We start from the raw sequence: 16,091 nt of genomic DNA on the forward strand, positions 1-16,091 counted from the left end.
ATACATACATCATTAACTATAGATATATATTTTAATTTTTTAATTTAATTTTTTTATACAGCAGGTTCTTATTAGTCATCCATTTTATACACATCAGGGTATACATGTCAATCCCAATCGCCCAATTCATCACACCACCATCCCATCCCCGCCCGGCCGCAGCTTTCCCCACTCGGTGCCCATACGTTTGTTCTCCACATCTGTGTCTCAATTGCTGCCCTGCAAACCGGTTCATCTGTACCATTTTTCTAGGTTCCACATATATGCATTAATATACAATATTTCTTTCTCTCTTTCTGACTTACTTCAATCTGTATGACAGTCTCTAGATCCATCCACATCTCAACAAATGACCCAATTTCGTTCCTTTTTATGGCTGAGTAATATTCCACTGGACTATATGTACCACATCTTCTTTATCCATTTAGGTTGTACCACATCTTCTTTATCCATTTAGGTTGCTTCCATGACCTGGCTATTGCAATGAACATTGGGGTGCATGTGTCCTTTTGAATTATGGTTTTCTCTGGGTATATGCCCAGTAGTGGGATTGCTGGATCATAAGGTAATTCTATTTTTAGTTTTTTAAAGGAACCTCCACACTGTTATCCATAGTGGCTGTATCCGTTTATATTCCCATCAACAGTGCAAAAGGGTTCCCTTTTCTCCACAACTGCTCCAGCATTTGTTTGCAGATTTTCTGATGATGCCCATTCTAACTGGTGTGAGGTGATAACTCATTGTAGTTTAGATTTGCATTTCCCTAATGATTAGTGATGCTGAGCAGCTTTTCATGTGCTTCTTGGCCAGCTGTATGTCTTCTTTGGAGAAATGTCTATTTAGGTCTTCTGCCGATTTTTGGATTGGGTTGTTTGTTTTTTTAATATTGAGCTGCATGAGCTGTTTATAAATTTTGGAGATTAATCCTTTGTCTGTTGATTTGTTTGCAAATATTTTCTCCCATTCTGAGGGTTGTCTTTTGGTCTTGTTTATGGTTTCCTTTGCTGTGCAAAAGCTTTGAAGTTTCATTAGGTCCCATTTGTTTACTTTTGTTTTTATTTCCATTACACTAGGAGGTGGATCAAAAAAGATCTTGCTGTGATTTATGTCAAGGAGTGTTCTTCCTATGTTTTCCTCTAAGAGTTTTATAAGTGTCCGGTCTTACGTTTAGGTCTTTAGTCCATTTTGAGTTTATTTTTGTGTATGGTGTTAGGGAGTATTCTAACTTCATTCTTTTACAAGTAGCTATCCAGTTTTCCCAGCACCACTTATTGAAGAGACTGTCTTCCCTTCATTAAATATCCTTGCCTCCTTTGTCATAGATTAGTTGACCATAGGTGCATGGGTTTATCTCTGGGCTTTCTATCCTGTGCCATTGATCTATATTTCTGTTTTTGTGCCAGTACCATATTGTTTTGATTACTGTAGCTTTGTAGTCTAGTCTGAAGTCAAGAGTCTGACTCCTCCAGCTCCGGTTTTTTCCCTCAAGACTGCTTTGGCTATTAGGGGTCTTTTGTGTCTCCATACAAACTTTAAGATTTTTTGTTCTAGTTCCGTTAAAAGTGCCATTGATAATTTGACAGGGGTTGCACTGAATCTGTAGATTGCTTTGGGTAGTATAGTCATTTTCACAATATTGATACTTCCAATCCAAGAACATGGTATATCTCTCCATCTGTTGGCATCATCCTTAATTTCTTTCATCAGTGTCTTATAGTTTTCTGCATACAGGTCTTTTGCCTCCCTAGGAAGGTTTATTCCTAGGTATTTTATTGTTTTTGTTGCAACGGTAAATGGGAGTGTTTCCTTAATTTCTCTTTCATATTTTTCATCATTAGTGTATAGGAATGCAAGAAATTTCTGTGCATTAATTTTGTATCCTGCAACTTTATCAAATTCATTGATTAGCTCTGGTAGTTTTCTGGGGGCATGTTTAGGATTCTCTATGTATAGTATCATGTCATCTGCAAACAGTGACAGTTTTACTTCTTCTTTTTCAATTTGTATTCCTTTTATTTCTTTTTCTTCTCTGATTGCCGTGGCCAGGACTTCCAAAACTATGTTAAATAATAGTGGTGAGAGTGGACATCCTTGTCTTTTCCTGATCTTAGAGGAAATGCTTTCAGTTTTTCACCATTGAGAATGATGTTTGCTGTGGGTCTGTTGTATATGGCCTTTATTACGTTGAGGTAGGTTCCCTCTATGCCCACTTTGTGGAGAGTTTTTATCATAAATGGGTGCTGAATTTTGTCAAAAGCTTTTTCTGCATCTATTGACATGATCATATGGTTTTTATTCTTCAATTTGTTAATATGGTGTATCACATTGATTGATTTGCATATATTGAAGAATCCTTGCATCCCTGGAATAAATCCCACTTGATCATGGTTTATGATCCTTTTCTTTTTTTTTTTGTGGTACGCGGGCCTTTCACTGCTGTGGCCTCTCCCGTTGCGGAGCACAGGCTCCGGACGCACAGGCTCAGCAGCCATGGCTCACAGGCCCAGGTGCTCCGCGGCATGTGGGATCTTCCCAGAACGGACACAAACTCGTGTCCCCTACATCGGCAGGCGGACTCTCAACCACTGCGCCACCAGGGAAGCCCTATACGATCCTTTTAATGTGTTGCTGGATTCTGTTTGCTAGTATTTTGTTGAGGATTTTTGCATCTATATTCGTCAGTGATACTGGTCTGTAATTTTCTTGTTTTGTAGTATCTTTGTCTGGTTTTGGTATCAGGGTGATGGTGGCCTCACAGAATGAGTTTGGGAGTGCTCCTTCCTCTGCAATTTTGTGGAAGAGTTTGAGAAGGATGGGTGTTAGCTCTTCTCTAAATGTTTGATAGAATTAACCTGTGAAGCCATCTGGTCCTGGACTTTTGTTTGTTGGTAGATTTTTAATCACAGTTTCAATTCCATTACTTGTTGATCTGTTCATATTTTCTGTTTCTTCCTGGTTCAGTCTTGGAAGCTTATACCTTTCTAAGAATTTGTCCATTTCTTCCAGGTTGTCCAGTTTATTGGCATAGAGTTGCTAGTAGTAGTCTCTAAGGATGCGTTGTATTTCTGCGGTGTCTGTTGTAACTTCTCCTTTTTCATTTCTAATTTTATTGATTTGAGTCCTCTCCCTCTTTTTCTTTATGAGTCTGGCTAATGGTTTATCAATTTTGTTTATCTTCTCAAAGAACCAGCTTCTAGTTTTATTGATCTTTGCTATTGTTTTGTTTCTATTTCATTTATTTCTGCTCTGATCTTTATGATTTCTTTCCTTCTGCTAAGTTTGGGTTTTGTTTGCTGTTCTTTCTCTAGTTCCTTTAGGTTTAAGGTTACATTGTTTATTTGAGAGTTTTCTTGTTTCTTGAGGTATGCCTGTATAGCTATAAACTTCCCTCTTAGAACTGCTTTTGCTGCATCCCATTGTTTTGAATCGTTGTGTTTTCATCGTCATTTGCGTATAGGTATTTTTTGATTTCCTCTTTGATTTCTTCAGTGATCTCTTGGTTATTTAGTAACTTAGTGTTTAGCCTCCATGTGTTTTTCACGTTTCTTCCTCTGTAATTCATTTCTAATCTCATAGTGTTGTGGTCAGAAAAGATGCTTCATATGATTTCAATTTTCTTAAATTTACTGAGGCTTGATTTGTGCCCCAAGATGTGATCTATCCCGGAGAATGTTCCGTACGCACTTGAGAAGAAAGTGTAATCTGCTGTTTTTGGATGGAATGTCCTATAAAAATCAATTAAATCTATCTGGTCTACTGTGTCATTTAAAGCTTTTGTTTCCTTATTTATTTTCATTCGGATGATCTGTCCATTGGTGTAAGTGAGGTGATAAAGTCCCCCACTATTACTGTGTTACTGTCGATTTCCTCTTTTACAGCTGTTCGTAGTTGCCTTATGTATTGAGGTGCTCCTACGTTGGGTGCATATATATTTATAATTGTTACATCTTCTTCTTGGATTGAACCCTTGATCATTGTGTAGTGTCCTTCCTTGTCTCTTGTAACATTCTTTAAAGTCTGTTTTATCAGATATGAGTATTGCTATTCCATTTTTCTTTTGATTTCCATTTGCATGGAATATCTTTTTCCATCCCCTCACTTTCAGTCTGTCTGTGTCCCTAGGTCTGAAGTGGGTCTCTTGTAGACAGTATATATATGGGTCTTGTTTTTGTATCCATTCAGCAAGCCTGTGTCTTTTGGTTGGAGCATTTAATCCATTCACGTTTAAGGTAATTATCGATATGTATGTTCCTATGACCATTTTCTTAATTGTTTTGGGTTTGTTTTTGTAGGTCCTTTTCTTCTCTTATGTTTCCCACTTAGAGAAGTTCTTTTAGCATTTGCTATATAGCTGGTTTGGTGGTACTGAATTCTCTTAGCTTTTGTGTGTCTGTAAAGCTTTTGATTTCTCCATCGAATCTGAATGAGATCCTTGCTGGGTAGAGTAATCTTGGTTGCAGGTTTTTCTCTTTCATCACTTTAAGTATGTCATGCCGCTCCCTTCTGGCTTGTAGAGTTTCTGCTGAGAAATCAGCTGTTAACCTTATGGGAGTTCCCTTGTATGTGATTTGTCATTTTTCCGTTGCTGCTTTCAATAATTTTTCTTTGTCTTTAATTTTTGCCAATTTGAGTACTATGTGTCTCGGCGTGTTTTTCCTTTGGTTTATCCTATGTGGGACTTGCTGTAGTTCCTGGACTTGGGTGGCTATTTCCTTTCCCACGTTAGGGAAGTTTTCAACTATAATCTCTTCAAATATTTTCTCAGGTCCTTTCTCTCTTCTTCTGGGACCCCTGTAATGCGAATGTTGTTGTGTTTAATGTTGTCCCACAGGTCTCTTAGGGTGTCTTCATTTCTTTTCATTCTTTTTTCTGTATTCTGTTCTGCAGCAGTGAATTCCACCATTCTGTCTTCCAGGTCACTTATCCGTTCTTCTGCCTCAGTTATTCTGCTATTGATTCCTTCTAGTGTAGTTTTCATTTCATTTATTGTATTGTTCATCTCTGTTTGTTTGTTCTTTAATTCTTCTACGTCTTTGTTAAACATTTCTTGCATCTTCTCGATCTTTGCCTCCATTCTTTTTCTGAGGTCCTGGTTTATCTTCACTATCATTATTCTGAATTCTTTTTCTGGAAGGTTTCCTCTCTCCACTTCATTTAGTTGTTTTTCTGGGCTTTTATCTTGTTCCTTTATCTGGTACATAGCCCTCTACCTTTTCATCTTGTCTATCTTTCTGTGAATGTGGTTTTTGTTTCACAGGCTGCAGGACTGTAGTTCTTCTTGCTTCTGCTGTCTCTCCTCTGGTGGATGAGGCTATCTAAGAGGCTTGTGCAGGTTTCCTCCATCGTTAACTATATTAATATGGGACATGTGAGTTTAGGTATAAAGAAAGGTATCTATCGTAGCCATGGGGAAAAATGATAACAATATGTCTGGACAATATCCTACATACATAAAAGAATTAAAAGATTCCATTTACAAGAAAATGTGATGTTTTTACTAGAATTAAATTTAAACAATAAAAACATTTTATTCTTCTTGAATATTTCTCAGCTAACCTGCATTATCTGCTTATGGTCAGGAGGGACAAATGATATAATAAGTGATAAAAAGGTATAAGGACAATTAGAGATAAACTTTGGTTTCATTATGCAAAATCTGACCATACCTACAAGAATTTTTATAGTTTCTAAACACAGCCTGAAAACAAAAGTATAATGGTTAAGACTTTTTATAAATTTCTGACTACCCACCAAATATTTTTAACTATATTATGTATTTCTTGGATGTAGTCATACCACTACCATCATGTTGTTTTTCTTTCACCAATACCTGGCAACTCAGAGAAATCAGTATTTTTGGTGTAACTTTTTTCGAGAAAAATAACTAATTTCTAGACAAACAAACATGCATTGAGAATACCTACTAATACACTAAGCATACTCACTCTCTGTTTCCTGTTTGACAGCACTTTCTTTTCGAGGCAGTGTAGCTGTGATGGATTAGGTTGCAAGCATCAAAGACAAAGACAAGTTAATAAACTGCAATTTGCACAAACCATGCACAAGAGGAAGTTAAAGCTCTAGTTTTAAAGACACATGCAAAGAACCATGAGCATCAAGTAACGAGAGATGCAACGTATGTTTAGTTGGTCAGCTATTGTTTGAAAAATTATATGAGAGAAAAAACTTTACTAGTCTTTTAATGTACTGTTTTATGCAAATATTCAGGTAAAAATATCTACACCTGTAAGCCTCCCCCACACTTTTAAAGGATTTTTTTAAGTTTATTGAGCTGATGTACTTAAATTTAAAGACTATATTTGCAAGTATTGTTTTCTGAAGAAAACAGAGTTCAAGTAAATAATTTAATACAGTGAAAATTTATCAGAATGAAGTTGTAGATTTAGACTTTAAATGCATTAACACTCTTGTATTCACTGAAAGCTCCTGAAAGGAATCTCCACTGTACTAAATAATTGTACACTCCATCTGACAGAAAATTATACGAGTGGGGCTTTAAAACCATTTTAGAATAACAACCTGAACTACTAAGAAACTTAAACTGGCTTTGTGAACACCTAGAATGAAAGGTATGTATAAAAATACTAATTATTAGGAGATGGGTAGATGGAAGAGTAAAGCTGAGGGAACAGGTTTAATGGAGGAACTGGAGCTCTTTTAGGGTCATCTGGCATTTCTTTTATCTAAAATCTCTCTGTAATATTTATTAGATCAATTGTAGAGATCATCTTGTGAAACATTCTAAACCCAAATTAGAAGTTAATTTGAAAGGCAAAGAAAGAAATTACAGAATGAAACAGAAAATTAAAGAATATAACTCTAATCTAGAAATATTTAAAAAACAGAAAATGTGTCAACTGTCACTACTCCTGCCAAACTTCAAGGCAAAATCCCAAGTATGAACTACTAACTTGCCACACCAGAGACATGTGAATGTTCCCAGCCTTGGCTACCCGAAGCTCAAGGGAATATGAAACAATAAGGCTGGACATTAAAGTGGCAAGCAAGGAGGGATGTGCTGGAGCTACTAGTTGGCCATCCTGAATAGTACCTTCTGGTGGCCTTAAGTTGTCACTCTACTAAGTTCACCAATTCCAGAGCAAAGCCTAATGCTTTATATATACACACACACATACATATTTTAGTAGTCAATAAAGAATACAGAGTTACTAGTAGTGCCCCATTTGGGGCTCATAAAAACTGTATATTATCACCAACAAGCAACAATATGCTGGTGAACTTTTAAATATCTTTAAATAATTCCTGCTAGACTATAAGCTTCAAGAGGGTAGGGTCTTTGCTCATTGCTGGATTCTCAGTACCTAGCAGTGCTTATTACATAACAGGTAATTAATAAACATTTATTGAATGAATCTTCCAGTCAGGACTAAATTCAGTCATTCATTCAAGACTCCCTTTGGAATCAACAAGATTTCTTAATTTAGTGGAGAAACAATGAAAAAATGTTTCAGGCATATCAATTTTAAATTTTGGATTATAAATATGAGGAAGTAATTATGTAAATGTATATGTTAATGGGCTTAAGTAATATATGTATCTGTGTCTATTTCAGCTGCAGAAAGGAAAAAAACAAGCAAATTAAAAAATAATTACTAAATTTCGTTTTCCTGACTTTTCATTAAGTATATCTGTAGACTACAAAGGGAAAACAAAACACCAAAGTACTAATCTTGGGGGGAAAATTCACCTTTGAGGATATCAAAGTAAACCTACAGATCAAAAAAGGCAGACCTACAAAAAGTCCTTATCACAAAGAAAAAGTACTTTACTGGCATTTTAACATTATTTTAAATTATTTGAACTAAGTAGATATTAAAGACTTGAGTCAAGAGTGATTGAAAAAGAGAGAATTCCCCTGAATCTCCATGACTATACTGACTACACAATTTCCTTTTGTAAAACACATTCAATCTGACTTCCTACTCTTATTAGTATCTGTGACCCAGCATTTTCACAGCAAGTCAAAAACAAAACAAATTAAAATTTTACTCATAATTACTTAATTTTAATTCATTGAAAAGTTATCTTCCCAAAGTTTTAGATGTTCCTTTTAATTATAATTACTACTAAAAACTAATTTAAACATAATTTATATCACTGAAAAGATACCTTTAGAAAGTTTACATTCTACCTATTTAAGAACTTCTTAAGCCATTTGTATTTAACTGGAAATTTATTTTTAAATGTTGACTAACAAGTTAGATCTTCAAAGATGAACAAAACCGTTTTTATCTTCTGAATTGTTTATTATTTAGTTTTTCTTCTCTTGTAACTGATAATATCAAAGTAATAGAAACTATAATTTTTTTGATTACATCAACTGTTACAAATTACTCTCCTATTCTTTATTATTTAATAGATACATAGAAGAGATATAATTTTAACACTGTTTTAAAACTATAAAAGTATCTTCTGTATCTTGTATTAGGTTAATTAAAAAAATTTTTTAACAAGATAATTAAAGAACTTCTCAAGGGCTAAGAAAAGTAAAAACGTAACATTTCAAGTTAATGCAATGATACCGTTAAGATACTACTGTACTTGATTTAAATTAGATTTCTATTATGTCATTTATCTCAATGAGAATCTTAGGCTTGATAAACTATTATGATATCGGCATTAATAACCTCCTGAGGAGATAATTTTAGAAAGATTTCTCTTTTACTTCAGTTTTCACTGTAGAAGAGTTCTCTCAAAATAAAATGGTTCACTAACAAGTGGTGACAAATATACTAAATGAAAACATTAAACATGTAACTGTATTAATATGTCATTTACTAAAAAAAAAAGTATAACATACCCATGGTGAAACATTAACAAGGATATAAACACACTGCTTTTTAAGAACAATTAACCTTTAGGATGAGTTAGCATTTCTGTTTCCAAAAGCCTATTGTCCCAAGATTCTTATCAGTGTCTTTACCAAGTGTAATCAATGCATTTGTACACAGATTCAAACCATTTAAAAAATCTGGACTAGTATCATCAATATATTAGTGTTGGATTTAAAAAACCACCACCACAGGGCTTCCCTGGTGGCACAGTGGTTGAGAGTCCGCCTGCTGATGCAGGGGACATGGGTTCGTTCCCCGGTCCGGGAAGATCCCACATGCCGTGGAGTGGCTAGGCCCGTGAGCCATGGCCGCTGAGCCTGCACATCCGGAGCCTGTGCTCCACAACGGGAGAGGCCACAACAGTGAGAGGCCTGCATACCGCAAAAAAAAAAAACACACAAATCAGTGTGATTCACACGAAATAATTACCCACTAAAGATAGTCTTCTTTGTCCTAAACAAAAGAATGGAAAGATGAGCTATCAATTTCAATCCTATCTCCTGATTACGGAAGTTGCTTAGGGCATAGGCTCCTTTCAACAAGCAAATGCTAAACTCATGGTTCTAAAGGGGAGCTATGCAGACACACTGAGTACACACTGTAGCCATTTAAGGCCAGGTTTTGACTTGAGTAGGCACAGAACTCCATCCAAAAGGAAGTCCAGAGATGGGTACATGCAAGAGCAGAATGTGGCCTCGGCAAATCACTTCCTCGCAACTTGATACTTTCACTGGTTATCCTTTTAAATCATATTTTTGATTGTTTTAACATATTTAGAAGCAACAAAAACCAACTTGTTTCAAAAATATCTCTTTGGAAAAATAAGGTATAATTACAGGAGAAGTTTTGGTGACATTTTTATAGCCCCTTGGCAGGGGAGAAAACACTTAAAACCTTCTTTTTGATTCAAAATAGCCAGTGAGAAGTAAGAAGCCAGGAATCACTTTCACTTCCCTGTGGAGAGCAATGACTTAAGAGATCACAGACTTCCCTCCAACTGTTACGAAAGGTCTTTTAGGAAATCAGAAACTGAACTTTCAATATGTGTCTCTTAGTTTAGTTCTTTTCTCTACCAGACTGCACTTCGTTTTCTGGTCAACTGCTTCTCCTATGAATATACACAGTTATCCCTCGGTTACTGTGCGGGATTGGTTCCAGCACCCGTCGTGGATATCAAAATCCATGGATGCTCAAGTCCCATAGGTGGTCCTCCATATCTATGGGTTGCACAGCTGCAGATATGAGGCTAATTGTACTTTTAAACATAGCATGAATACACAATTGCTGTCAGATTCACATACTGCAGAATTTTAATTAGTAAAAAAACGTATTTACAGACATAAATATTTTTTCTATGAAATACCTATAAATTAAACCAATGCATTAGATTTATTCGTTCATTAATTCTACTGTATCTCCTTCCACCTTGCCTAAAAAGTCTCAGAATTATTTGTCATAAATAAAAATAAAACCATTTTTAATAGAATAGAAAACAAGGGACTGAGGTGCCTAAGCTTACCAAACTTCTTGCTTTCTTTAGTTGTGCCAGTCATCTTGATCTTTGCAACTTCAAAGAAATCTTTAATTTCTCTCTCATAGAGTCGTGATAAATAATCCATGTAATTCTTAAAAAGAAAAGTAACACGTACTTCTTATTAATAAAACAAACATAACAATTTCCATTTTCTACCCCCCCCCACCACCAAGTCCTTTGTGCTTGTTCTGAATTTTGTGGTCTTAAAATTTTTTTTTGAATTTTATTTTATTTTTTTTAATACAGCAGGTTCTTAGTAATACGTATTAGCGTATATATGTCAATCCTGATCTCCCAATTCATCAACCCCCCTGCCCCCGCATCCCGGCTTTCCCCACTTGGTGTCCCTACGTTTTTTTCTTTACATGTGCTCTTAAAATTTTGATGCATTTCATAGGATATAAAAAGAAGGCTATTTTCTGTCCTTTAAAAAAGTTAAACACATAACATTAAGAATTTACAAAAATATGAAGTTGAACATAACCACACTTACATTTTCATTTTTATGTATTATCTTTCACATACTTTAAATATAATTGCAATTATACTGTATAGGGTATTTGGGTTACAGCAATTATGTTTCTCCAGTCTCACACTCTAATGACTGCACAGTATTACGCTTTGTTGATGTGCCACAATTTAGTAAACCAATCTCCTAACACAGGCCACTTAAGTGGTTTCAATGTTTTGCTATGATAGACAATGTTACAATAAGCTTTTCATCTCTAATGAATTGTTTCCTTGGAATCATTTCCTAAGGGTGGAATTACAGTGCCAAAGAATAAGGGAATCTTTATAACTCTTCCTCCATACTGCCATGTTGCTTTAAAAACAATTATACCAATAGACAGTGTCAATGGCAATGAAGGAGTACACTGAGTTTTACCATACCTTGCCAGCATGGGGTATTACATTACCCCCAAATAGGTTACTTTCAACAAGAATTTAATTAATACATCTTACAGTTTTCATAATTAAATAATTTATTTTTAAAAAAGCAAATTTAATTTATTCTAGTTCAAATAAAAAAATTATTATTTAACATGAAAACTCATTTCTTCATCATATTTGCTTATCATCACATAAAAACATCTTATACCCTTACGAAAGATTCTTCAACAGTGGGAGACCATGTATTTTTCCAAGTCCTATGTTAAATGCCATATGTAGAGTTTCACTAAATTTAAATAAATCTACAGCAGAAAAACTGTTGTACCTAGCTATTCTTTTAAATTTATGATGGAATCTACGCTTCAACTTCCTTTATTATTTCAAATTAACATACCCAGTTTTAGAGTAGGTTTACTTTGCTTTAAACATCAGATGCACCTTTCAAAGGTATACATTATTTAAATATTTGTATACTGATTCATAGTCCACCACTGATTTTTTTTAGATATTTTATAGATATATCCTTATAAAACAATTTTTGGATAAAACATAATATAGATCCTGCTTTTGTCTATATGTAGGCCATATACATTCTCACACAGTCTCTGTAAGAAAATTAGTCAAACAGGAAATTCTTTCCTGTGATCTTTGTGTAACTTTAAACGGAAATATAAATTAAAATATACCCTAAAATTATTCCTATTTCATTGGGCTGTTTCACATTTTCAGCATCTCATTTTTTCAAGTTTAAATTCTCATAAAAATATTGATCACTGCAAATCATTGTAAAGGACTGACAAATGGGAAATTAGCTTCTTACAATTCATAAAATCTTCATTAGTGGTTTCTACTCAAATCACTCAATATTACAGACTGCATTCCAATACCCCAATTGTTTAAAGAGCAAATTATGACCCAAGCAATTTAAACAGTTTCAAAACAGCTATTTTGGTATTTTGAAAACAGTGATTTGAGCAGACTACTGAAAATCATCTTCGTTTTCAATGCAATTCAAATGACTGAATAGCTTCCCCCAGGTCCTCAACAGAATTCACTGGTGGGAAAGGCCACAGACAGGTGTGACTCTCAGTTCATTCATTTACCAAATTCTGACAGATATCTCTCACTGTGAGTACGTATTCTTCTTAGCACCTTGTATACAGCACCTTACTTAAAATTTAACTATTATGAGTATAAATACTGTTATTTCAGGTAGTGTTTTCAACTTTATTTTGTGCTGACTGTAGAGCCTTACAGATAACTCCGTGTTTCACTTTCTCTTTACACAAAAAGAAAATTCCACAAATGTAAAACTGAGGTTAAGAGAAGATGTCTGAGCAATCTTCAAGACTGACTGCCAACCTCAGGGGGCTAATTAGGAGAGGAAAGCTCATTTCCTACCTAAGCATGGATGGACCATCTCCATTATGAATTGCCCTACATGCATAACCCAGAGCCACCATTGGCGAGGAAGGACTCTGACAGCAGAGCTCATTACATGACCAAGGCACCTCTATTTTCCTTAAGCTCTAATTATGTATACCAAAAATCAGGGCTTTGCTTAGATTCAGCCATAAGTAGAGTTGGGGCAGGGTCTAGTGATTCTTATCCCTCAAGAATTTAAAACAGGCATTTCCTGGTCCTGCCAGAAAGTGTGAGCTGTGTACACACAACCAAGTGCAAATAGTACCTGGATTTAATTATTTCTTACTAAAGAAACACTGGTTTAGTCTGTTTCCTTCTTTCATTCCTTTCTTCCTTCTTTCTTTTTAATAAAATCCTGTTTAGGAAAACCTTCAACTACCAAATTAGATTATGAGGCATAAAATACATGGTCTGTCAAAAGTTCAGAACACAGGATCAAGTAATATTCCTGGGAAATAAGTCAATTTCATTTAAAAAATCACATTAATATTGTCATTTAAAAATATTCTGTGAGCAGAAAATGATTCCATAATTCAGTGCTAGATTGGCTATCGTCATGTTTCTTCACTTTAAATTACATTCATGAATACATTATATATAAAGATAGGGCAACAATACTCACTGAGAACACAATTAGGCAAAAAAGCTTAAGGAGTATTTTACTCATTTGAATACTCACTAGGGGACAAAGCACTTGTTGGCACAAAACTCTTAAGGAGATGTAACCATGTTTAATTATCCAAAATATTAATCCTCTTACAACTTCAAAAGGCAAAGATTCCAGTAATGCAAATATTTTTCTTTAAGCTATCTACAAATCAGAATTCTGCTGAATCAAAACAAAACAAAACAACACACAACAGTAGAGTACTGAACCCATGGGTTCCTGCTACGATGGCCATGTATCTAAGTCAGATCGTGTCATTCCACTACTCAAAGCCCACCAACACCACTCCCCCATCTCCCTCAAAGTAAAAGCCCAATCCTTACAATGGTGCACAGTCTCTTCCAGATCTGCCCTGCCACACCCACCTTACCTCTCCCACCTGCCCTTCTAATCCTGAACCTGGCTCGCTGTGCTCCAACTACACTGGCCTCCTGGCGCTCCTCAAGTGCTCCAGGCTGCTCTTGCCTTGGGGCACTTGCACTGTGCCGGGAAAGCTTTCCCTAGAAACTCCCGCTGCTCACCCCTCCTTGTTTTTAAAATCTGTGCTCAAAAGTCACCTTCTCGTGACACCTTCTCTGATCATCCTTTTTGAAACTGCAAACCTTTCTGACGTCCTGGCATTCCCTGCTTTATTTTCTCTAGAGTCCTCAGCAGTACCTTCCAACAGGCTATACAACTGACCTTTGTGTCAGTCCTTCTCCACCGGCATATGCACTCTGAACAGGCAAGTGTTCACCTACTTCCTTCAGCGCTGCATCTCTAGAGCTTACCACAGTGTTAGCACATAACAGGTGCTCAATTCATTTGCTTAATGAATATATGAATGACTCTTATCTTGTCCACTTGCTGATATTTAGTCAGTGGTATATACCACTGTTCTTCTAATCTCCAAGTCTAGCAAGTTTGGCATCATCCCGTCCCTTGTCTTTGGATTCTCTCTCTTTTTGTTTATATTCTCTATTCCTATTATCATCTTTCTGGTTCAAGATTTCATTTCATTTCAGTTATTACATTAAGTTCTAAATTAGTTTCCCCCATCTAGGCTTTTCCCATGTGTGAAGAATGCTGTTAGGTCTCAAGGTTCAGATTCTTTAACCTAACTTCTCACTCTTCCAGAATATGGAATTTCTGCTTTAATCAGGCTTGCCTTCTTATAGTCCTGGGAAAAGGGCATATTTTCCCACTTTTGTCTGCACATCTTGCTCCTCATCCCTGGAATGCCCTTCCTCTTATTTCTGGCTAATTTAATTCCACTCATTACTTAAAAGTCAATTCAAGTCCAATGTTTTCCATTAAGTTTTCCCCCGTGGCTTCCGTTCATGGATTTCCCTTCTCTAAACTGCCACATATTTAAACTCATTTCCAGTTTAGCACTTAATTTTTTGCTGATTGTTTTAATTATAATTGCTCTTCCCAGTTGTCCCACAACCAGGAATAGAAATACCATGTTTCTGTGTACCTAGAAGAGTGGAAATGTTTGCTTAATAAAGAGGCACACTGCACTTGCTTAAAAGAACAGATTATAGATTCTTAGAGGGCAAATGTCTCACAGCATCTTCATACTCCCTAGTTTCTATATTGTATATAAAGAAACTCAGGAAATAATTATAGCATTTAACTAAACTGAATGATGCTTCAGGCTACAGTATGGCCTAAAACTACATTATATTGGAAGTTCAAAATCTAGCTCTTCTCCACCCAAGTAAATAAAATAAATGTTCTCCCTGGCTAATGAGCACTTAGAAATTCAATTATTTCCTACTTTGCCAAGAATATACAATAGTATTTCAAATGTCACCTGGGGAACTGAACACATGGCCTCTTGATTCTAAAAGATTATGCTCTATACTCAGTAACTGGCATCAAATCCATACCTTTGTTAGTCCCTCATATTTTCCATAATCGGTACTCTTTAGCCACTCCATCAGCTTGGCATATCGGAGCAAGTCTCTATGAAACGGACGATGATTAGGTAAAGTCAGTTCAACAGAGTGCTGAGCAAGAGTTGAACTCTGATCATGGCCCTAGAATGAGTAAGTAAATAAATATCATAGACAGTATAAAGAAACATTGTTGTAACTAAAAATTCTAAACAGTGATCAAATATGGCCAAGCAAAACCAACAGCACATAGAAAAATAAGAACTGAGTACTTACTTGGCTTCTTTTATCATCCTGTGTATGTGAACTGAACACCACCACCATTGAACAGTCATAAACACACAAGAGTGGTTCTCTGATAAATCAACTACTTGTTTTATCTTCTAAAGGAGTTGAGAATGAATGTTTTAATCAAGCTTGCCTCTCCCATATCATTTTACAATTTACTAAGCAAATAAATATCATGATACAAACAGTATTAAGAAACACAGCAAATAAGGAAGTCATTCAGAACAAATTGTCTACATCTATGGTATTTCCATTGGAGTCTACAATATTTAAAGCAACAAATGAAAATATATAGGATATAGAATTTCGGAACTAGGAAGGACTACAGATGACTATAACCTGGGTTTTCCAGGATAACCCCTAATAATAATGTAATTTTAATTTTCCCAATGATCTGTTAAGCAAATAAATATATGATTTTGTTTTTCATCCTTGACATGACTTATATAAATTAGTAAGTTTTCAAACAGCCTGAGACAGATAATGCTTTCTGACTTTTGTTTTAGAGTATATGGAACTAGTAGATCATC

At 35.5% G+C, this 16,091-nt stretch overlaps 1 protein-coding gene across 5 annotated transcripts in view; it reads right to left on the bottom strand.

Moving 5' to 3' along the window:
• EXOC1 (exocyst complex component 1) overlaps positions 1-16,091 on the bottom strand; it is a 61,499-nt gene that overhangs the window by 14,960 nt on the left and 30,448 nt on the right. For all 5 annotated transcript variants that reach the window (XM_082652727.1, XM_082652725.1, XM_082652726.1 and 2 more), the window contains 2 exons: positions 15,268-15,417; positions 10,396-10,501 (listed from right to left, as the gene is read on the bottom strand). In XM_082652727.1, coding sequence (XP_082508853.1) covers positions 10,396-10,501; positions 15,268-15,417 — 256 coding nt within the window. The remainder of the gene's footprint in view (positions 1-10,395; positions 10,502-15,267; positions 15,418-16,091) is intronic.

The sequence above is a fragment of the Grampus griseus genome, assembly GCF_964374135.1.
Source record: "Grampus griseus genome assembly, chromosome: 4".
NCBI lineage: Eukaryota > Metazoa > Chordata > Mammalia > Artiodactyla > Delphinidae > Grampus > Grampus griseus.